Consider the following 23,495-nt stretch of genomic DNA (forward strand, 5'->3'; position numbering starts at 1 on the left):
ACACACACACACACACACACACACACACACACACACACACACACACACACACACACACACACACACACACACACACACACACACACACACACACACACACACACACACACACACACACACACACACACACAGCAGGCAACATTGATTTCCTGTCTGGCATTACTAAGCAGTGAGTGACACAGCTGAGCCGATTGGGCTTCTCTCTGGACAAGAGTGCACACAAACAAACTATGCTATGTATTCCACCCCCCCCCCCCCCCCCCCCTCTTCCTCTCCTATACACACATTCACCAGATTTTATAGACAAACAGTCTCAACTACTGCCAGCACCTGTTTATCTTGATCATAGCCGCCCTCACCAGTTTATCACGGCATCTCTTAATCTCGTCCCTCTCCTGCCGCTCTGTCTTATTGTCTCTCTCTGTGCGTCTTCCTCCTCATCCTCTCAATATATCTTTCCGTCTCCGTATCTGTTTCATTAAAACAAATTAGGGTGTTGTGTTTTTTTTGTTGTATTCTTTCTATTGGCTTCCCCGGAGCCGTGCCGACTGCCTGAATGCTTTGGCACGATGTTGAGCCACACGACAGGTAAACATGTTTTTTATCAGCCGCATGGATCCACAGGCGGAAACAAACAGGCACATTCAACAAACACTCTCACACAAAAGCCTCTCCCTATTTCCAGGGTAATCTAGAGTAAGACTTTTTTTTTGGTGGAATGGATCAATGTGGACTCGCAAAAAGCTCATGTTGTGAGAGCAACCAAAACAACACTTACACACTTCCATGCCCGTTGGTGCAGCATTCAAAGTGTGTGTGTGTGTGTGTGTGTGTGAAGTGTGAACTGATGTGTGTGCTCGCTCCGAGTTTGTGTCTCTTTGAGTTTTGCCAGACTTCCTTTACGTGTGCGTGTCCGGATGTGTTCGGTGTGATGCCTGTTAGTGTGTGTGTGTCCCTCTCTCTCTCTCTCTCTGTCTATGTAGGGTGCATTATCGGACGCAGTAGACCGGACAGTGCCAGGGGCGTACACCAAGCGGTCACGCGGTGTGACAGAGGAGAGAGCAGAGCTGCTGTCAGAAGGCCTTTTTAACACACTGCTGCTCTCCGATAGGGGACATCTCAGGAGCGTTTGACTGCACAACGGTTTCCGCCAAGGAGAGATAAACTCCATTCTACAAAACTCCCAGAGAAACACCTGTAAAGCCTCGAAGGCTCCCTACCTAAAAATAACCCACTAATACGTTTGATGTTCCCAAAGGGATGTGCAGGAGAGCGAGAGGAGGAGAGAGACAGGGGAAGGGGGACGACATCAGCTCCCACACACACCTATGCACACACATTTGCACACACCAGGCAGCAGCTTCACACATCTAATGAGCTCCCGTTAGCCGATGTTTCCGTGTGTGAGTCATTAAAGGAGATAGTTCAAAGATTAGTTATTTAATTGACTCAGAAAAAAAATGTTCTAGTAAAAACATCAGTTGGGCAATTTTCCCTCGACTTTTCGACATTTTGTGGCATCAAATCGTGACGTCCTAAAACTCTAAAAGTTCTCTGCACTATCAAGTGGACGTTTCCTCACATCGCCCCCGCAGATTTGTTTTCCTGTTGCGATTGTCCACTAAAGCACTTAAACACCCGGGAGGTTCTACGAGTTTGTTTTCACGCTGCCCGCTCTTTCATCGAGCTTCCTGCTACTCCTCACTCGGTTCCATCTAAAAAAATGCACAAAGCAAAATAACACACGCTTTGGAGTGTGAGCACATCGTGTGTGAGTGAGTGAGCCTATATGTACCTGAGCTCACTTTAAGTGTGTGAGTGTTTCACTACCTGCTCTTTTCTACATTATGAAAGCCAGCTCCTCACTTGTGTACTGTCGCACCGAAAATATATCACGGCCACCAGTGTGATGTTGATTTTTAGTTTTTTAATGGGACCATGTTTTCCCTCTGAGTTGCATTTACACAGAAGGTCCTTAAACCCCTTTGCTCATATGTGGAGGTGAAGTTCAGCTGAACAGAAACATGCATGCAGCTGCAGAGTGGATTTTCTCTCCTCTCTTTCTCATCTCTCAAGCTCATATTTGCACAAACACATTTCCATTTTTGCAGCGACGGCTTGAGGGAGCTTTGACACATTTTCTTTTCAGTCTCTGGCACCTTATTTCACTTCCACTGTTATTGTACTTTTGTCCTTTCTCTTCTTTCTTTCTCGCTTCTTGTTTTTTTTCCCGCCTCCATCTCCCCCCTGGGCTTTCCATTACACGGCAAAGGTCGCGTCGATGTCACCTCGGTGCTTGGAAACCGAACGCTCCTGTGTGTCAGAGGCCACAGCTGTGTGTGGACTTAGACTTTAAAATGTGGTAATAGCCAGCGGGTTTTACAAAACCAAACAAAATAAAATAAAAAAAGGCTGACTCCCTCTGAATGATAATACTCTGTTTTGTTTTTGCATAAGCAGCATTCATGAGCATGTGCAAAACTAGTGAACTGGACATTTCTTCTTCCTGAAAACTGCCATTAAGGACTGAGGATTGTCGTGGAGATACATCCTGCTTCAAACTACATTTCTATAGATCAGGCTGGAGATGTGACAGCTCATTTAGAAATGGTCATGCAGTCCATGAACGGTCCGTACGGGTTCATCGGCTCGGTCAGTGTTTGTTCCTTTGACACTCTCACTGTGACCAGGGCGAGGGGAAGAAGGGCATGAATACCGATGTCAGATTGATTCTTGTTTCATCTTTTGATGGGTGGATTTAGCTCCTCAGGGAATCTTTGGCTTGGGTAGGCATGATCGGCTCAAGGAGATCAGGATCTTACCTCGGTCTTTGAGCGTCCCCTGGTCAGGCTCCTCCAGGGGGGAGTCGCTGATCTGCAGATCCCTGCAAGCGTCCGAGGCTCTGCGAGGCTGAAGCAGCGAAGCTCGACGGAGACTTGGAGCCGGCACCTGGGGTCCTGCGCTAAAGCAGGGAAGGCCTCTAGACGGAGGGGGCAGCTGCTTGGTTCGGTTAGCCAGAGGCCCCAAGAAAGACCCTGGCTTCAGAGAGGCAAAGCCACCGGCGCCCCCTGGCTTGAGTGCAGGGAGAGACACGCGCTTGTGAAGACGAGGAGGCTGCAGCAGGCGAGGGTAAGCAGGACCAGCAGATCTAGGAGAGACGGAGTCCTGCAGCATCACAGCGGGGGCTCTTCCCTCATGCTGCCCAGAAGACGGAGCTGCTGAAGTTGGACTGTCTCCAGCAGTTCCCCCCCGCGGAGCCCCAGAGCCCGGGAAGTGTAGGTGGTTGCTGAGGAGCTCGTCGGGGAATGCGGGGCGAGTGACATCTGCCATAAGGCCTTCAAGGCGACGATCAGCGTGGATACGGGTTCCTTCCACTGATCTACTCCTGGTGAGTTCACTGTGGCCCTCGGTGGGGGGAGTTTTTACTATTCTTCCCTGGTGGAGGTGCTCGTTGAGGCAGCGGTTGAAAGGCTGTAGTATTTGAGGCTGCAGAAGACAAGAAAGAAATATCAATAGGAATTTCTGGATTGGTATAAAAGAGTCATGGAGACGTCGGTGGATAATGAGTGAGGACTCAGTTTTTTTTATCACGTTCAAGAAATGGATGGTTTTAAAATTCCCCTTTCCCCCCATTTTGGCTCTTTGATCCCAATGGAAGCCACGCGTTTGAATATTTCGCAGCTCTGAAGGAAAGTCTAAATCAAAACGGCAATAGTAAAAATTCGGCCTTTCTTTGGCTTGTTTATTTACTCACTAATATCACAGCCTGTTTCCACAGCTAGGTGCAAAACTAGCCCTGGACTGGTAGAAGGAAATTCACAGAAGATTCACTTACTGTATGAAGAAAACAAAAACAAGCAGAGGAGAATAACCTTGTGATGTGAAACCTTTGAGTCATTTTGTGATCACTGCTGCAGAGGAACTATCAAAAACATCCTGAGAACACGCTGAGCAGTTAACCGTGGCTAACCGTGGTATGTAGCACGTATTATTATTAGTTCACCCAACCTCCAGTAGAGCCACTCAGATCAGGAAAGAGATAACATTGAGCTTCAACTTTCTGAAAAACTTTATGAGCTCACGACCATATAAAAATACAATATATACTGCTACTTTCTATGTGAGCCTACATATACTCAGACTGCAGCACAACTATTGTATCCCTGTCTGTTTTCACTCATCACAAAATCACAGGAGGGGCGGTTTTCTGTCAATGTCCTTTGAGCAGAGCCTTAAGGATCTAAATCCTCCCGGAACCATCTAAAGCTACTGGAAAGCATGGACTAAGTTTCATCAGAGACAGGCCCACTGTGAGCGTCGACGGATCTCAGAGGATGTGAGATAAGTAAGCTGTGCAGGTCATGCAGTTCAGCCCGTTCCCTCCATCAGTCCTTTGTACTGCGGGACGGAGTAAATGTCCGAGGTCACAGCTCCCTCTCCTGGTCCCCCGCCACACTGCTTCCACAGTCCACCTCTCACTGCTTGTTGTTGTTGACTGTTTTTCAGCGAGGAATATAATGTTTTCACATTTCAAGTGAAATAATTTGAAACACTCCTAAAAATAGAATGCTTTTGTTGCTTCTTACAAAAGCTCTGATTAGTCCGTCGCTCCAACCACGAGTGTGTTATTAAGTATTTTTTTCTTTCAGCTTTAAAATACAGTTTCTCTCAATTGTTTTGTGATTCAGTCTGAGAGAGAGTGAACACTCCCGACTGATTCCCACCGCTTAAGAAAAGAAACACAAAAATTACACTTTATGTGCCTGAAGTAAATCATCAGAATTATTAAGAATATGATTTAAATTCCTGTTTTGTTCCTGTCTTTTTCAGACTTTGCCATACACGGCGGTGGAGTGAAATGTCGAATACTAACTATGAAAACTAAACTCAAATATGTGCCATTTTCAATTAATTGCCATATTTGCATTGAGTGCAAACTCGTAGGAGGCTCAGCTCTGACAGAGACGTGCCATATCTATACGGACACACTCTGTAATTATTTCCATCTTCAACTGTCTTCTGCAGACACTAATAACGAGCAACAATCATTTTCAGCCCTTCAATGTGCTGCCAGGAAGTAAATATCTCCGATGATAGCTATCACTTTCACCAAGGGACGTGCCAAACGGAGACACCTGGGAGACGCCAGGAGGCTTTGGCCGCCGCGTGAATGAATGGTGTGCGATTAGAAAAGCAACATGCGTCATATGAATATTTTATAGATTTATCTGGCATAGATTATGCTGATAGCATGTACATGATCCCCTTAATGTCTGCCAGACGACAAAAGGACTGCTGCACAAGTGATATACACAACGAGAGAGGCAATGCGGCTGCACTCCATTTCTAAGCTATGGGTTAGACTTCATGCTATCGTTTAATCTGGTGGTTGTGGAAGTGGTAATTCAGTGCGCATCTCAGAGGAAGTGAGATTACTTAGATTTGTCTTCTGCTCGGTTTTTAACTGCCTTCACTAGTCGAGTTGAAATGAAGGCAATTGCTGACAGCGGTGATATGCATCCACATCCCACATCACAAGGTAATTCTTAAACATTGTTCCTTTGGATACAGTTAAACTATATCTTTCAAGGGGAAGACTGAGAGATTTAAAGCACCTGTTTGACGCATGGAAAACAAATCCACATGAGAGAGATTTGCCAAAGCATGCATAATGACTCTTTTCTACATAATGTGCGAGAATGAAGCAAATGAAAAATATTTAAAACAGTAAAAGAAATGCACACAACACAGCACGAAAAATTAAATGAAATCACAATTCATCACAATCGAAACCAAGGAACCAAGAAGGAAAATACAAACGTGAAAAAGTGAAAACCCAACGCAGAGCATGCAGATGGTGTCCAGGTGTGCATGCTTCTCTCGTGCCACACGCATGTTGACCTCATGTTAAAGAAAGGGTTACTGTACCACGCTGTGTCAGTGAAGTACTGCACTAGGTGCTCCACTCCTTGCCACAGGCATTTTGTGTGTGGCGAGGCAAAGGTGGAAGAAGGAGAACATGGAAGATTGATTTTTTTTTTTTCCAGTGTGCATTGAGACGAGATGAAGAGAAAAGAAGGGTTAGAGGACAGAGAGAGAGGGTAGAGAGAGGGTGGAGAGAGGTGGAGAGGGTAGAGAGAGAGAGAGAGAGAGAGTAAGAGAGAGAGTGAGAGAGAGAGAGAGAGAGAGAGAGAGAGAGAGAGAAGTTATGGGGGGGGGGGATTGCAGACATCTGGGTTAGGAAACTTGAAATCCTGAATTCACACGCAGACCGTGCTTGCAGGAAAAGACGACATATCCCCTCGACAAACAAACAAACAAACACAGTTTAACGCAAAACATAATTTCCGCTGCCTCCACTCGGTGAGATCTGTGTGAAGAGTCCAATTTAAAGTCCAATTCCAGAACTGGCAATTTCTATGGTTCTATTCTAAAGAGCCTTATTACTGGCAAGAACTTGCTGCTGGTTTGTTTACAGACGGAGCTCCCAGTGGGAGGTCAGAGCATTAGTGGTTTATCCAGAGAAACAAAAATACACTTGTTTGCCTCCCATGTGTTGTTTCTTGCCTTGTATCGAAATATGACTGCAGCTATGTTTTAATGTCATTACCTCTCTGCTCATACTTTTCTACCTCCCACTGTAAAGACCTTCGTTTCTTGCTGTGTTTTTTGTTTAATTGGATTATGCTATCTACTGGCAGGACTGAATGCTGGGATTGTTTTCAGGTATTTTTGTCTTTAAACACACATGAACTTGATATTGAAATAATCTTGATACTTTTGCTTTTCCACCTTCCTCCTTGATACAAAGCCGCACCCCCGCCGGTGATGATCAAAGAAGCACAGCAGGGGTTCCACTTTTTGTCTGTTTCTTTCCCATTTATTTTTCTGAGTTCTGTTGACTGACTGTTTTTGCCTTTACATGCCGCCCCTACAAGCTCCCTGATCAGCGCAGCAACACACACAGGCTTTGTTGTGGCACTGGGCTGAGATGAGGTGAGGCTGTTGTGTCTGCAGTCCAACAGTCCAAGTCAAACTGGTTTAGTCGACTTAAAAATATGTTTTTGTATCTAGAGCTGTGGTCTCCTGTGCTATTAGGTCAAGAAATGAAGATACAGCCTCTGATGGAGAGAATATTATATTTCTCACATTCAATATATGCCGTGAAAGAGACGGTTATAAATAAAAAAATATCAGCCTCTTTGGCAACATCTGCAAATCTATCTTGAAACTGAACTGAGTTTTCTGTCTGCAGCATAGGAAAAGAAGTAAGACTGAAGTTTCCAATAGAACAAAGAAGTAAACTTATCTTTTTTCAAATTAATCTAAAAGTTTACAGTACATTCAGCTAAAATGGTCCTGTAATTGCACTGTGGTAAAAAAGAAGAAAACAGGAAACCAGGACAAAGATACCTCAGTGGTTTCAAGGGTTTTAATTGGAGAAAAGAGAGATTTTTAGTAGTTTAGTAGATAGTTAATGTTATGAAAAGAGGGCGAAGAGGCTGCAAAGGATGTTAGTGACTCACTCTGTCTGCGCTGGGGCATGCTGGTACGGGTCAAACCCTGGTGCTGTGCGTGCCACGTGGACAGCAAGGGGGTGGGCAGCACACCCTACGCAGAGAGAAAAACACAGAGGACAAAAGGCATGACGCACCAGAACACACACACACTTACACAGACACACACACACACAGACACAAGCTCACATAGGAAAACACACAGTCATAAGTATTGTACATTGTTAGTGAGTGTGGAAAACCCAATTATAACACAAATACCAACACAGGCAGACAGATGTGTATACTGAGACGCACAAACATGCACACGCACACACGCGGCACTCACACAGAGAGCTACACCATGTCAGTGTTAAGTGAATCATTCTTTTAAATTTACAAATAGAAATGGATTAGTGAGAAGAACACATTCACACACCGATGTCTACCCAAGTTGTCCAACACACGGCTATATGAGTCTGTTGCTGACTGGAAAATGTTAAGTATCCAAGGACAAGCATGAAGATAGACGTTGATTTTCACCCCTTCTGTCGCTGTAACGTTAATTAAGGAGATTATTTTCTCACTTTGTTTAAAAACAATTTGATGATTCCACTGATTACCCTGAAAAACATCTGCTTCCATTTATCGTCACAGGCTTTCTCCCTGGGTCACACTGGAAACCACTAGCATCCACTCCCTTCATCTATTATAATACCTAAATCCATTTTAGACTTCACCCTAGACAAGGCAACAAAAAAAGTATTTCCAGGTGAGGGAACTAAGTTAACACCAGAGCCACAGAACTTTTACACCCATCAACTTGGACGCTGACAGGACCAGTTCTATAAGCAGCGAGAGGAGGTGGAAGGATTTTCCATTAAGCGGTGACACCGCTGCAAATCTAACGCATTCAGACTGAATAGAATTTTCCACTGGGTAATTTTCGATAAACTTTACATTTGTCTTACTTTACACAAAGAGACAGGATGATAGCTTGGCACTTACAGTATAAATAATTACAGAATGTGATAAATCCATAGGAGTTTATTCGCTCTGCGTGGTGAGTACACAACGTGACAGATGGGATCACTGCTTGTGTAGGTGAGTTTTGATGGGTACAATGTATTTCTGATTTCTACATGCTCTACTTTCTGTTGTGTGCAAATTTTTGTCCGACCATCATCTACGATTCTGCACACAAGCGCAGTCCAAAAAGATTTAGGGTATACGTCAATTACATTCTCAACCACTAAGCGGTGGGATGTATGACCTATACTGGAGCCGGGGGAGCCGTCAGGTTGCCCATCATAAGTCTATGGACAGAACTGTTCTTGAACGCCACAAGGGGAGGAACAAGACACCTTGGCACCGCCTCTCAAACTCATCTGTGTTATATCTGTCAGAGGGCAGAGGATGGGAGCTACTTCCCAGTCGGTCCAGCCCAGACTATTTTAAAGCCCTCCTAGTGAGACTGCTGGAGGGGAGAGGAATGAGCTCCCCTGATCTGCTCTCTTCCATGTCCTTCCTTCAACATCAACAACTGCTCCGGCGGGAGGTCTCGGCAGAAGCCTCCCGTCGAGGCTTCATTTGCGGCGAGGAAAACTTTCAGCGATGAGAACAAGAGGGGGATTTTGGAAGGCTCTCAAATGATCCTGACAGAGTTTGGCAGCTGTATTAGACCTCCATAGCAGCTTGGCCTGTCAATGTTTCACAGTTTTTCCATCGCTGTAAAGACTTTCCAATGAGCGGGCCCCCCGAGCTTCACAAGGGCAGGGGTCGACACAAATCGGGAAAATATACAAGGCATTTTTTTACTTTTATTTTTTCATATTCTATAAATTTCATCAGAACTTCTTTCATTTCTCAACCACCACACGGAGACCCAGGGTTCAAAGGCTGTTATCAGCACTTCCTGCTTGAAGTTGTGAGTGCAGTGACGGGTCTCTGCCTCGTTGCTGCACTCACAACTCCTGGTTGATCGGGCCAAACACACCCACACAGCACATCCTCCTGGTAAAACCCAAGAATTACTGGAGGTCCAATCGTCTGTACTGTCCCAGTGAGCGGTGAGAACAAATGCAGTGGAAACTGAATTTAAAGGAAACAAGGTGCAAAAGTTAATTTATTTTCTTAAGAAGCAGCATCCTTTTCAATCTGAAAGCAAACTGCCTCATGATTTATCGATGCTAAGCACTTAGCATCGATAAATCAGATCCCAATGTCATTGTACTCAGATCCCAATGTCATTGTGGTAATAGTTGAGTTTCTGATAATGAGAAAAACCATACAGTGCTGTGTTATGTGTTCATTTGTACCTACACAGTTGAGACTATCACACCTATTTTAATGGCAGAAAATCAAGAGCTACAATTCAAGAATGGATGACATGGCTCTACTTTCTCCCATTGTACAAAAATATGGAACCAGAATCTGAACAAAAGTGATTGTGTTGTTGAGCCACAGTATTCGGATCAGTCAATCATTTACTTTCCTTTCTTTGGTTTATATGGCAGGCTAAACACAACACTCCTAATCCAAAAAGAAATCAACCTAACACATAATCAACAGAATAATTCAGTTGTGTTTCAGATACAATTCTCCTTAAAGGAATTATCTGCCATATAAAAAGTGGCATGCTCACTCGGGACCCTTATTATAGTAAAATGCACTCTCAGGATGAGTTAAACTATCGCGTCTGTGCAGACTCGGTCCCGAAAGCAGATGGCAAAACTTGGCGAGGCAGGACGACGATTTAAAAAGTCATGTAAAAGTTGTTCTTTGTCATCCCACAAGGTTTTCAGCAGTGTTTAGAGGAAGGCACGATGCTGTGCTTCTTAAACAGCCTCGCTCTGCTTGAATCCCCTCTAATCCAATACGAGGAGCTTCTCCACGTTGCCAGCAGCTAACACCTCAGGTCTGGCCAGGACGTCTCACTTCACTGAGTTTGGCAAACTAAATCCTCACCTGTCCACGATGACTCTGCATTGTGAGTGAGCAGTAATGAGCGTGCATGTGCACACGTGTGTGAGTGAGGGATGTTGTATCTGTGATGCAACAGAGGGCAGGCGTGAGGGGAGATGTGGGCGGAGAGGTAACTGTCAGGATCTGAGAGAAAGAAAACCTGCAGCTTAACATTGATCACTAACTGCACTTCATCCTCCCTGTCTGTCTCTCTCTCTCTCACTGCGACAGAAGATGGATCGAATTGCAACTTAGGTGAGAAGGAGCGAGGTAACGTCAAAGAAAGAATGGCCGAGATGAAAACGAATGGGAAACAAAGATATCACTGGAGCAGGACTGAAAAGAAAATAGAGTGAGAGAGCAGGAGCGAGAGGAGAAGAATAGATTAAAAAGAGGATGTTCCAAAGGCATGGAGGGAGTGGGAGTGTAGCTGTAATTACCCTCTCTGTCTGCCACTGATGAAACACTGCCTATTGTGTTGCCATTGTTTCACCGCTGCTGCTCATCTGCGTGTTTGTTTATCTGGGTTATTAACAAGGTCGCCTCCTCAGTCCTCAGTTTGCTGCACTCAATGATCATTCTCACTGTGTGGGCCCCGCACAGATATATGTGACACACACACGCACACGAACACACACACACACACACACACACACACACACACACACACACGCATACGTACATATGCAGATAATCACTCCTCCTCTAACACACGTTTGAACAGCTTTCTGACATTACCCAAATTGTCCTCACACTCGTTTACAAAATGAAGAGGAGGCACAGCAAACATTTCCACGGCTGCGTCTGCTCTGATGGAACATATTCAGGGGAACTTTTGCTTTTTTAGGTTGTTTCTTTTGTCACACATCTCATCTTGCTACTTGCTGCAACCAGAACAGTGCTTCCCATTATTATCTCCTCTATATTCGAATTTGCATATTGAACCAAAACAGTTTCACACTCGTTACATAACATAGCATATATCTAACTTGGAGTTTGGACCTGTTTCTGCATTGTTTAGTCTTGTGCCGTGCTATTTACGCCACTATTTGCTGCATGCTCGCTAACATCCATAAAGTTTTTACTGTCCAAGCAGACAGTCAGACCCCACCGTAGATTCATTATGTGGGAAACGCTACATGATACTTATCTGCACCTCGACAGTCATAGACCTTTCATTTTAGCACTAATTTGGACTCAAAGTTGGATCGTGCGCAGAATAAAAAGGGGGAGTGGGAGGAACTGGTGCCCAAAGCAGTTGGTTATAGGAAATGTTGCCAAAGCCTTTGTACAAACTGAGAGAAGTTTGGAGACGAGCACGTCTCCACAAATAGTCAAGTTGGATCAGAAAGCAGCCTACAAAGCAAAAGCCCACATTTGGTTCCTATGAGAAAAAATATTGAAGAAGATGAATACATCAACTGGTTAAGATGAGAAATTTACTGCACGCTGGAAAACTAAAATGTATTTAAATACCCATATCCGAAGGTCAGTTTTGCTATAGTCTTAATCTGACTTCAAAGCCCAATGCGATTTTTCTGATGTCTGTGTTCAGACGTTGGCTCGGACTCAGCTCTCGATCTCCCAGGACCGTGGCGAACGCTTTACCCTCCAGGCTGCTGATAAGCCAACTTGATATCGGCTATAAGAAGCTATGAAAAGATTTTAACTTCTGACCTGTGACATGGAAATAACTTGAGCTTAGCGCTCAAAAGTGCTATAGGAGAGCGAGCTGCTCCAGGACTCTGATACAGCAGAGCTCTAATTGTCAGGGGACTATCTGACAATTAAATCAAAAGAAAAGGTGGTTTTCGGGGAGCAATGCTGAAAAGGATCTGAGAGGATAACATCACATAATGTGCGTGTGTGTGTGTGTGTGTGTGTGTTTGTGTGTGCATGTGTGTGTGTGTGTGTGCATGTGTGTGTGGGAGGGAGGGAACTGACAGACAATGCATTTTTGAGTAGAGAAAAGGAAAAGAAATGAAAAGGGTTAGACAAAGAATACACAAGCCACTGAGGCAAACCAAAAAAAGGACATTGGAAGATTGTGTGGGAAAATACGACAGGTAAAAGCAAAGCATTGTGTCAGGAGCTCTGTGAACTGAAGCTTGCTCAAGGTGCAAAACCTGTCAGCGAGAGAGAACGAGCTTTGATACCATCTAAAAAAGTAAGAGAGACACACAGAGAGAAACTTCCCTTTCTCTAGGCTATGTGTTTACTCCGAGCGCTCGTTTTCGTGTTACACTGTCAAAAAACACGACGCAAATCTCACAGCTAACCTTTCAGAGGAGCAGCGCGCTCTGAAAAGTTAAATGTCACTAACAGAATGCGATTCCCCACCACCACCACCACCACCCTGCAGAACACAGGGCAACAAATGGTGTTCGGCGGTGGTGATGACATTGTAATGTAGATTAAAGGGAGAGAGATGGGGTTTTCTGAAGAACTGAGGGGAAGACACAAACTCTCTCTCTTGGTGTGTTTCAGTGTTTTTTAGTGTGTTATTCTACACCAGCTACTCCAGGTCACGGACAGACGTTCCCACCATGGAGACGATTCCCACCAAGTACAGCCAGCGCTTCTTTCATAGTTTCCATGGCAACTGTTATGCCACATGCTCCTGTGGTAAGAAGGCCCACTTGTTTTGTCCTTTATACCCCCCCCCCCCCCCCCCCCCCACAATACTTTTGTGTTCGCTACCCTAAAGCTGCACCTCGTTTCTTTTATTTATTTTCCCAGCTAAATAGATGAGCAATAAAACAGGAAATCCCTTTGGTATAATGTTCTTATTATTGTCTCTTTATAATCTTCTTATACTGCTTATGTCTGCCTCTCTTTGTGTGTGTGTCACTCTGTGGAGATGAAAGCGGGTCAATTATGGGAATGTTTACTAGGCACCTTGCCTGTGGCACTACAGCTATCAGATTCAAAACCTGGCTGCCACACAGCACGCTCTCGTGGCACGATACTGAACCCACTGAACACCTATCATTTGTTCACCTTTCTCTCTCTCTCTGTCTGACTTCTTACCCCTCTCTCTCTCCATCACTCAAACGTGAGGAGACGGAGCCTCACATCTCTCCTCTCATGTGAGATCTGGGTCTGGAGAGAGTGAGACGGAGTGACAAGCCCACTAACAAGCTAATAAACTGCACGCTGCAGAGAGGCCGGCGTGCAGTCGTCTGACTCATCACACATGCTTGCCAGACAGAGAGGCAGAAAAGAAATGGTAAAGAGACTGGCTGGATTGCAGTAAGTTTAGAGTGACTCTGCATAATCCTGCGCATGCTCAGTAGTTTGTCCTGGTGTGAATGTTGATCTGTGATCAGGTCGGTTTTAACAGGGAAGACAAAGCAGGTCATCAACTTGAGCCATGAGCTGAAACCGTGGTCCTGAGCAACGACAATTTCCTGAGAACCTCTTAAATGTTATGATTGGCTACGGTCAGAAACCCCATAATAAGGCCTGATGTCGCTCTCTTTATGCCAACCGCTTAATAATCTAGAAGTTTGGTTGAGACCTAAAAAGTCTAAATGCGTATGTATGTATGTGCCCGGAATGGTGGTGAGAGTTTGCACTTAAACTTTACTACTTTAATTTTATTCACTGCATGTAGCACACTCAGCACATTGTTTATCATTTTGAAGAGGATGTTTGTTTTGATTCACTGCAGGGGCCCCCCCGCCAGGTCCTGTTTGCCTGTGGCCCTGAAAAACCCTAGAGACGCCCCTGACGGTGATGTGCACTTTTGCACCAGGCAAGTTTTTATGTGTGATATCTTAATAAATGCTGACATCACATGAAACACACACATTTTTGCGCTTTAACTGGTTTTCAGGTTTCAGAAATCCCACTATGCAACGATCAGGTTCAGACTCACAGTGTTGCTGGGGGGTCTCCAGTAGGTCTGGGTGGCCTTGTCGTAGTGATGCTGCGTCCGTTTGTCCGTCTGCCGGTCGATCTGTCGTACCGAGGCAGGAGCCCTCTGGTGGTGGCACTGACACCTGGCCTGACGTCCTTGAGCAGCCTGCAGAGGCAAGAGGGAATGAGCCAATGAAAGAAAACTGCCTCAGGACCCTTATTTCCCTTCTTCCACTATGCTGATGGTAAAAAGCTTGTCACCGTGCAGCACATTCAAATCCAACCAAACACAGAAAAGGGAAACGTAAGAAGGCAAAACCCAAAGGTGGTGCATTCAAGCCTCTGACAATAACAAACCACCCACAGTGCAATTAGACCAAACTCAATTTCACTTTTGAGTTATAAATCACTTGAAAGAAGCACTTACAAAACAATAGGAGCTTTTCTTTTCTTTACAGCATGAATGAAAAAAAGAAATCATTGTGTTTGTTTTTCCAACTCCAATCTGTGAGGATTCTTTCTTGGTTTTAATATCTTGCATTTAACGCCATCTGTTGTCTGAGTGCACAAAAGGAAACAAAGCAGGGAAACCACTGACGTAATTGTCCCAGTTAATGAAAACAGATATCACCTATAATTACTTGAACAAAAAAAAGGAACAATATCTTCTGCAATTGCCTGGTTTTGAATTCAGAACCTTATCTGGTGATTATTCAAACAGTAATTAAGATATCCACACAGCAGAATATCTGCTTTTCATTCGCTCCACTTTTTAAAGATATGACTCAAATGTGGAATAAAACCAAGGAGGCAGCAACATTTTTTTTATCACAGAGTTTTGACTAAAAGTGACAGGCATGATGACCAAATTAGAGAAACTCAAGCCTGGGTAGTAAATAGATAGAATTAAATTATTTTACATAGTCATTTAGATCCAGCATTAGATTTAACCAACTGACATTTACTCCAAAGCTCAATATTACCTCTTTTTCTTTAGCACTAAAAATGTTTCCTGACAAGCCATTACCTGATGTAATACCTTATTAGTCTGTGTAAAAACTCAAACTCAATAAAATATAAAAGACACATAGAATATCAGAGCAACTAATTATTTGCAACAAAGAATCAAACAGAAACTGATGATTCTTTCCGGTTTTGGTAAAAAAGCAGAGACAAGAGGATAGAATAAATCTTTAGCCTCCGCAGCATCCAAAACTTCTTTCTGTCAAGTGGGACGAAGAAATCAGTTTTCTATCTCAGATATAGCTCCACTTCCCCTCTTTCTCTCCCATCATTTCCTTTTCTCTCCCATTCTCTCCTGACACACACCCGCACACACACACGACCACACACACAGACACAGACACAGACACAGACACAGACACACAGACACACACACACACACAGACACACACACACACACACACACACACACACACACACACACACACACACACACACACACACACACACACACACACACACACACACACACACACACACACACACACACACACACACACACACACACACACACACACACACACACACACACACTATAATGCGTCCACTCCCAGCTCTTCTATTGTTTTTTCATTACTCCATTATGTTCAATTCAGTCAGTTCCCTCTTTGTGTCTCTCGGCCGTTTCTCTGGATTACTTTGGATTTCTTGTTTACTGGAACCCGAGAGTAGAAATATATTTAAATCATTGTCAGGCACAAACAGCAGCTCCAGAAGTCTTTGCCTTATAGCATAATCACATGACCCAGATAACTGGAGTCCTCACAGACTCTGAACCTGTTTTTACCTCGTATTCACCCGTCTGTTTGCTTATTTGTTTGTTTTTTCAGCAGGATGATGCAAGTTCGACCGCATGGACTTCCACGAAACTTGGTGGAAGGATGGGACGTGGCCAAATAAACATTGCGAGATATGGCAAACATTTTCTCTGAATTTCTCCGGAATAATTCATAGATCATAAAGAAACTAGAATGTCATTCAGCAGAGCTCATACCTCCGCCAAGCCCCAACAGACTCCTTAAATGTAGTCAAGCTGCACCATCGCCGCACACAGATATCAGTTCCCCGAAAGTGTCATCAAATCCATGGATTATTCCGAGGGAAACAGGCGAAAAGACACACGATATCTTTAAATATAGAAGAAAGTTATTTAATAGGTTCTTCCCTTCCATTCTTCCAACCATTTTAGTGGTAATCAACTTGATGGAGGGGAAAATCTGGCATATTTAGGGGACTTAGTGTGACTGTGTGCGATTTGGGGAAGCTTGATTGAATTTAAAAGGACTGTTGTGATTTAAAGGAGCTATGTGCTCTACTCAGTGTTTGTTGATCTGTCTCTCCATTGACTGGATTACTCACAAACGAATGAACTGTTGCCATGACCCAAGAACAGACCCATTCGATTTTTTTATCATTAAGAGACTCTGTTAATTTCTCAATAACCAGAAATTCGGTATTTGCCAAAACATTAACCCATCCAGACCTTTTGTGTTTGTTTTTGTAGCTTCATCCTTGTTCACGCCGGCACTGCAGGGACAACCGAGAGCATGGGCAGAATCCAATTTTCAGCTTTACTCATGATCTTACTCGAGGTGCCCACATAGTGTTTCAGGAGAGCAAATCTCTCTCTTGTTTCCCTCTTATCTTTTCTCTGCTTCCTCCGTCTTCTTTCTCTTCCAGCCTCACACTCATTAATGCACTGGGCTGAAGAACAACGTCGTGGGTGGGTGCTAATTCTAATTGGACGGCGTGTGTGCAGCGGGAAAACATGGCGGACAGGCCTCCTATTGACATTTTGGTATTTCTCAATACGGCAAGGGATTTGAATAATGTCAGCCAGGCATACGGTTGTTTGGCTAACAAGGGAGCTTGGTCAATCCACTAATGAATGCTCAAATAAAGATGGAGCCTGCTAAAAGCGAAAAGAACAGTTATTGGTAGGCAATCAGGACTGTGACAGTACACGCACTGGATTACATGTAGAAGCCCAACAGCTCCCCCCTGCCACACCGTGAGCGTCACTCTCTTTCTCCTGGGTGCTAAAGACCACTGGTTGATTACGTTTCATTTCTCCCGTCCTTCCTTTCCTTAGATCTGATAAACCTGGAATTGGTGTAAACAAAAGATAATGGAAGGCACAAGTTGTGCCCAGACACGTTCAACTATCTCTGCGAGATCTGTGAGGACAATTGGTGCCAAGGAGGTGAGTGACCAGAAGGGGGGGGGTCGTCACGCCTGAAAAGCTACATGAAAGCAATCAGCAAACATGAGCACTTCGGCTTTTATGTCCCCGTTTGTGAATGCTTAAAGAAAACCTAGATCCTGTCATACTCGACTAAAGATCAGCCTGTATTGATATTCTACATGTTGCACTGACATTCACAGTGTCTGAGCCTCGATCCTTTACTTTCTGTCAACGACGGGCATCACCATTGGTACAGCTATTTTAAGAGATAGGCTCCATCCTGTGCAAAGTTTCTCAAAGTTTATTCTGCGATTTCCACCCTCTGCAAAAACAAAGATTGGGCCATAGGACAACAATGCTAAGTCAGTAAACCTTTATGGCTGAGAGTGCTGGAAGGTGGTGCAGTAAGACACGAATAAAGGAAATGGCTTCCAGAAAAGCTACTAAAGGAAGATCTGCTTAATCTACCGGCCAAATACAACATCCAACGAAGACAAGCTACCAGAACATGTCCCTGGAGATCAAGATGAGAAGGATCAGATAGCTCGGTCATGTCTTGAGGATGTTCAGTGATAGCATCCCTAAAGCTGGAGAAAGAGGGGCAGGCCCAAGACAATCTGGAGAAGCACAGTTATGGCTGCACTAAAGGAGACGGGTCTATCAAGCATCAAACAAGGCATTAGACCGTGATGTGTGGAAGAAGCCTACTGCAGCCGTATGTCCCACAGGGGCCAATGTGGATAAGTGCGAAGCTTAAAGTCCAACCTGTGCACAATGTAATACGGAGGATGTCGCTTTCTGCTCCACACTTGAGCTTATTGGTAATAAAATATAAGAGCAAAAATGCGATAAACATAAATAAATAAAGTGCTGCAACGAAAACCTAAAAAAGATTAACTGTCACATAAGGCTGGGGTGCAATGCATTTCTCCAAATGAATGCTTACACTGCGAGAATTGTGCAATTCCCCCGGTGTGGTATACAATCACCCCTTTTTCATCTGTTTGACTCGTATTAGTCCTGTTCACACCTACTCACCATTTGTTCCCGCAGTTGTTGCTGCTGCAGCTGGTGACACTGCAACGTGAGCTGAGCGATGGTCTTGTCTCGGCTCCTCAGCTCCTCTCTGAGCACCTGTACTTCCGTTATCAGCTCTACCAACTGAAAACACACACACATACAGTCTACTGTAGCAGAAGAACTCAGTGGGAAACCGCAGGCAAATAATATATATATATATAAACACACAGCACATCCAATCAATCACCGCTGTGAAGCAAAGGCATAGTTATTTACCTGTGATGCAGTGGTATTGTCTTCAATCTCCTCAGGTGCATCTGCTGGAGAATCTGTGTCCTCAAGCTGGAAATAAACAACACACACACACAAACACACAAAAAAGGGTAAAAACACAGGTGCACAGTGAATACACCGTGAGCCGAATCAATTTCTTGTGCACGGAGATTATTCAGAATAATAGTTCATATATGTGCATTATTTATTTTCACAGTAAGAGTAACAGAATAAATGAGTTGTCGAAAATTATACAACAACATGATTTTACCAGGTTATGTCTCGATATAGTTAAAGTGTATTGCTCACTTCCGAGCAGCTTTTTCTAGGGTTATATTTAGTTAGTTTTTTTAATTCATTATATTGTCATGTTCTCGAAAACAATTTAATTGTTGTTGATAAATATTAAGTTTAGTCAGCTACTTGGAACTCATTTGGTTAAAACAGGCCATTTTATAGTTCCTGTTTCTGAGTTCCAGATCATAATAATAAAAAAAGAAGCAATTAAAGAGTTGCTAATGTGCTAACAGAAATATTTTACCTCTTGAGAGTAAACAGGGAAAGTGTTGCAATTACAGTAATTGCTGTGAGAAAAAAGAACAAATTTGAAGGAGACTGATTCAAATTAAAAACATAACATCACTTAAGTTGTCCAGGGTAGATCGAGTCAAGGCATTAAAGATAATCTCTTCTTGTGCTTGTGCTTTTGTGCATTTGCGTGATTGCCCAGATGGGGCTGTGTGGGTTTTGTGTGTTCATCTTTTATATAACTTTACATTGTAGCCCAAACTCACTGTCCATTAAAGCCACTAGAAGGAAAACCGAGATCTAATAAACATCTGTCTAGGTGTTTCTTTGTTTAAGTATCAGTGCAGCAGTGCTGACTGAAATCAAATTATAATAATTTATAATAACAGAAAATTACATCAACAAGATTATTTCAAACTAAGCCTGTGGAAAACATATACAAAGCTGTCAGAGACACAAACAGCAGCTAAATACCAAATAATGGTCCAACCTGTAACATGGTTTTGAGCCTGAGCAGCTGGTTCTTCAGCGAGCTGCAATCTTGAGTCATGTGATCGACTGTGACCTCATCCAGCATCGCCATGTAGCCAGGCTGCCTGCCTTCCGAGTGGGGGGGCCTTGAGGAGATCCTGGAGGACTTGAGTCCATCATAATGCTGGAAGACGTGGGCCCTGAGGAAACCACAAATGAACAAAGGGAGAAAATGTGAATACAGAATGACGCTGGATTTCTAGTGTGATTAATTGTCTTTTGTTTTTATTCTTGCAACAAACCTGCTGTCACTGTGGAAGTGATCCGGTCCACTCCAGCGGTGGTGCTTCCGCCGCTGCCCCTGCCGACCGGCCCTCTCTGAGCGCTCCATGTGAGACATCCTGCCGTCGTCTGGGTTGGAAAAGTTTCGAGCAGAAGGAGCCAGAATAAAGAAACGTAAGTGCTTGTGTCAAACGGAGGGGAATAGAAGTGAGAGATTGTGCTACCTGACAGGAAATGTTTAAATCCAGTGTTTGTGATTACTTTAGAAGCAGTAAAGCACCTTTGTTGAAGTGAAACTGCAACACTTTGTATGGTTTAAGATGAGCAGCATTTTGCAAAGATGAGAAAATCGTTTACCTCTTTCTTTCTCTGCCTGTTTCTGTGCAAACACACAAACGAAATGCACGACTTTGAGCCAATTTTTTTTTATACCTTGTGGTAATGAATACTGCTGTGTATGTCTAAAACGGTCTATTCGAGAATATCTGCATATAAATCACAATCTGATCCACCTCATTCTCTATTTCTCCGAGCTATCTCACTCATCAAATGCAAACAAGCTTGCACCCACACGGTGACAGGCTATTTCATTTTCAAGGAGGCGAGAGGACACACTCTTTGGCAACACTCAGTAGCGTATAGCTATGAAATGAGCCACGGCAGCAACAAAATTGACAACTAACAGAGCGCGACCCCTCAGGAAATCATAAGGACCCGTGACTTGACTTTCTACATGTCAACAGTCTTTGGATGGAGAGAACTGAAAGGAAGAAAAAGAGATATAAAGAATTGTTATTGGATTGAAAGGTGCAACTCAAGGAATTCAGCAGCAGTGGTTAAAATTCTTTACCCCTGAGTGTCAGCACATAGCACAGGAGCAGACAGCCAGCTTCCTCCTGAACTGTTACATTCCACAAAAAACAGCTCCCACTCAGCTCAGTTTAAAAAAAAAAAAAAAAAATCTCTCAAAAGTAGTTCACTGGGAATGTATTCCGACTGGGAAAGAAAAATCCATAACGACAGAGAAACTCAGACGGAGAGGGAAGAGGGATAAGTCCTTGTCCGGTCAGCTGGTGAGCAGTTAAAGGGCCAGAGAGGGGAAAGTGCAGCTCAGCTCCCACCACTGTCTGGCTCTGTGTTTGTTGACAGCCTTGTTTTTCTGGGAACTCCCTAGGAACTGGAGCTGGGAAGAAAAGACTGTGGCGGTGGTGAGAAAACTGCTGAGTAGACTGGTTTATGTCCAAAGCTAGGAAGTCACCAGCTGAGGCAGAGAAGAGGAGAAAAAGCCGGGGTCCCTCTCCTAACAAGGGAGGTGACAGCTGAATGAAAATACTACACAAGGCCCCTTCTCCCCTCTTCTTCTCCCCTTCACGTCTTCCTGCTTTGTGGCAGAGTCAAGGTCTCTCTAGGAGGAAGGAAACACCCTTCCATAGCTCCACGTCTCAAGGCCTGCCCTGTGGGCCGGGTCTGACTGGACTCGTCCGCCTCTCTCTCTCTTTCCGACCACCTCTGGTGACACTAGCTCCACAGCCATGACAGAGGGAGCTATAAATATGTTGAGTACCCAAAAAGGAGGAGGAAGAGATGACACGTCCACATTCCCCTGGAGGGAACATTCCTGTCCCTCTCTCGCTCTCTGTTTCCCTCTCTCACACTCTACTGTATACAAACTTGAAGAGTGATATCCTAGGAATAAAGTTTATCAAGTAACTAATACAGGCCTAAAATAAAGCGTCTCCATGGACAGTGCATTGCCTTTAGAGATATGTTGATTCAACTTTACGGCCATTCTGGAGGCAGAAGGTTGTGATGCAGACAAACTGTATTCTCTTAAGTTCTGAGAGGTGTTTCTAATATTAAGTCTCCCCTCACTGATATAAACTCCAGCCTCCAGAATGACCATAAAGTTGAACAAACAGCTCTACAACACAGTTTTCAACAAAAGCTCAACATTACGGCCTTTATAAAAGTAGAATTTACTGCAGGACTGTTGCAGGTCAACAGGACTTCAACTGATATGCAGCTAATAAACTGGGAACTGTGTGTAAACCGAATGTGCATGAGTGTGTTCGACTAGGGCCCAACCAATATGGACTTTTAGAGGGGTGGTGCAGATACCGATGGTGTTAAACATTTGTGATACTGATAGATTAGCAGATATGTATATTTTGTACAATGGAAATGATTCCTAAAATGTCATTATCAAACCCCTTATAAAAAAAAATGAAATAGAGGCCAGAAGTTTTCACTGTCGAACCATAAACACTATAATAAATAAGTAATATACTGTTAATATAGAGAAAACACATATATAACCAATTATACAGAACTTAAAGCAGGCTATTATTCATAAAATAGAAAATACACCTCTTTAGTGAAAACTCACTTCCAAGAATTCATTATGTTCCACAACACGTGAGGTCCTTTTTTCTCAGCTCCTCTTTTCCTCCTATCTACTGTTTGTGATACACACCATACCTGATGATTCCATAATAATGTTATCAACCTCTTTCATGTGGTAATGATGTGACCTGATCTACAAAAGACACTATTTTATTCCATTTTAATGAGATACTTGGTGCTTGATTAGATTAGAAGTGATAACGGGTCGACTTCAATAGATTCTGTGTGATATCAGAACGGGAGTGGTGGTGTAATGTGTGAATGGTAATTGAGGTATTAAGGCTAATAAAGTAATCATGGTAACGACATGACAATCAGACTCCGCTCCTGTTAGGCCTGTGTGTGCCATGTGGTTGTTATAAACAGAGGCAGACAGTCGGTACTGGCTCCCAGTCAGCTGCTGCAGAGTTGTCATTCAGACCAAGTTGAGTGGCAGTAGTTGAGTCGTAATTGAATAACTCTCCAGCAATCATATTCTAGCAAATCCCGACATAACAGACAACAAGGTGTCCATTAAAAGATTTAAATGGATATTGCAGAGGTAGGGCTCCACCTGAGGCAAGGCATGATTCATTTTATTCAGGCCTTTATATGCAACAGAAGAAAACCGCTGGAAATAGAATGCTCAAAACTTTGGTAACACATTAATTTACAATTATGGCCACAGTGTTTTTTTTAAATAAGAAATTATGGAAATCCCTCCAACCAATGGAACTGAAACATTTGTCATGGTTATAGTGGAATAAATCCTTTGGAGGATAACTGCAGGTACATGACATGTCCTGTGTGTGTGTCTGTGGGTATGTGTTGTGTGCCCACCATGTAAGCTATCCTCTGGCAGGTCCACATCAAGCATGAGGTCGTCATCATCCAGCTCTCCAGTTCCCCGAGGGTCCAGGTTGTTCAGGATATCCTAAAAAAACAGAAAATGAGAGGTAGCATGCACGTGGCATTAGATAACATCAGAGGCACATTACAAGTGCATTAGA

General features: G+C 43.7%; 1 protein-coding gene across 2 annotated transcripts in view; it reads right to left on the reverse strand.

The window, feature by feature from the left end:
- Positions 1–1,912: 1,912 nt before the first annotated feature.
- The window catches only part of ccser2a (coiled-coil serine-rich protein 2a), a 49,999-nt gene continuing 28,416 nt past the window's right edge, over positions 1,913–23,495 (reverse strand). The window contains exons 4-11 of one of the 2 annotated variants that reach the window (XM_062401781.1): positions 23,326–23,419; positions 20,124–20,232; positions 19,841–20,021; positions 18,826–18,891; positions 18,568–18,690; positions 14,341–14,487; positions 7,527–7,611; positions 3,252–3,486 (exon numbers count right to left, since the gene is read on the reverse strand). In XM_062401781.1, the coding sequence (XP_062257765.1) occupies positions 3,395–3,486; positions 7,527–7,611; positions 14,341–14,487; positions 18,568–18,690; positions 18,826–18,891; positions 19,841–20,021; positions 20,124–20,232; positions 23,326–23,419 (897 nt within the window). In that variant the 3' untranslated portion in view covers positions 3,252–3,394. Of the gene's footprint in view, positions 3,487–7,526; positions 7,612–14,340; positions 14,488–18,567; positions 18,691–18,825; positions 18,892–19,840; positions 20,022–20,123; positions 20,233–23,325; positions 23,420–23,495 lie in introns of both variants that reach the window. The other variant, XM_062401780.1, reaches the window with a different exon arrangement.

The sequence above is a fragment of the Platichthys flesus genome, chromosome 12, assembly GCF_949316205.1.
Source record: "Platichthys flesus chromosome 12, fPlaFle2.1, whole genome shotgun sequence".
Taxonomy (NCBI): domain Eukaryota; kingdom Metazoa; phylum Chordata; class Actinopteri; order Pleuronectiformes; family Pleuronectidae; genus Platichthys; species Platichthys flesus.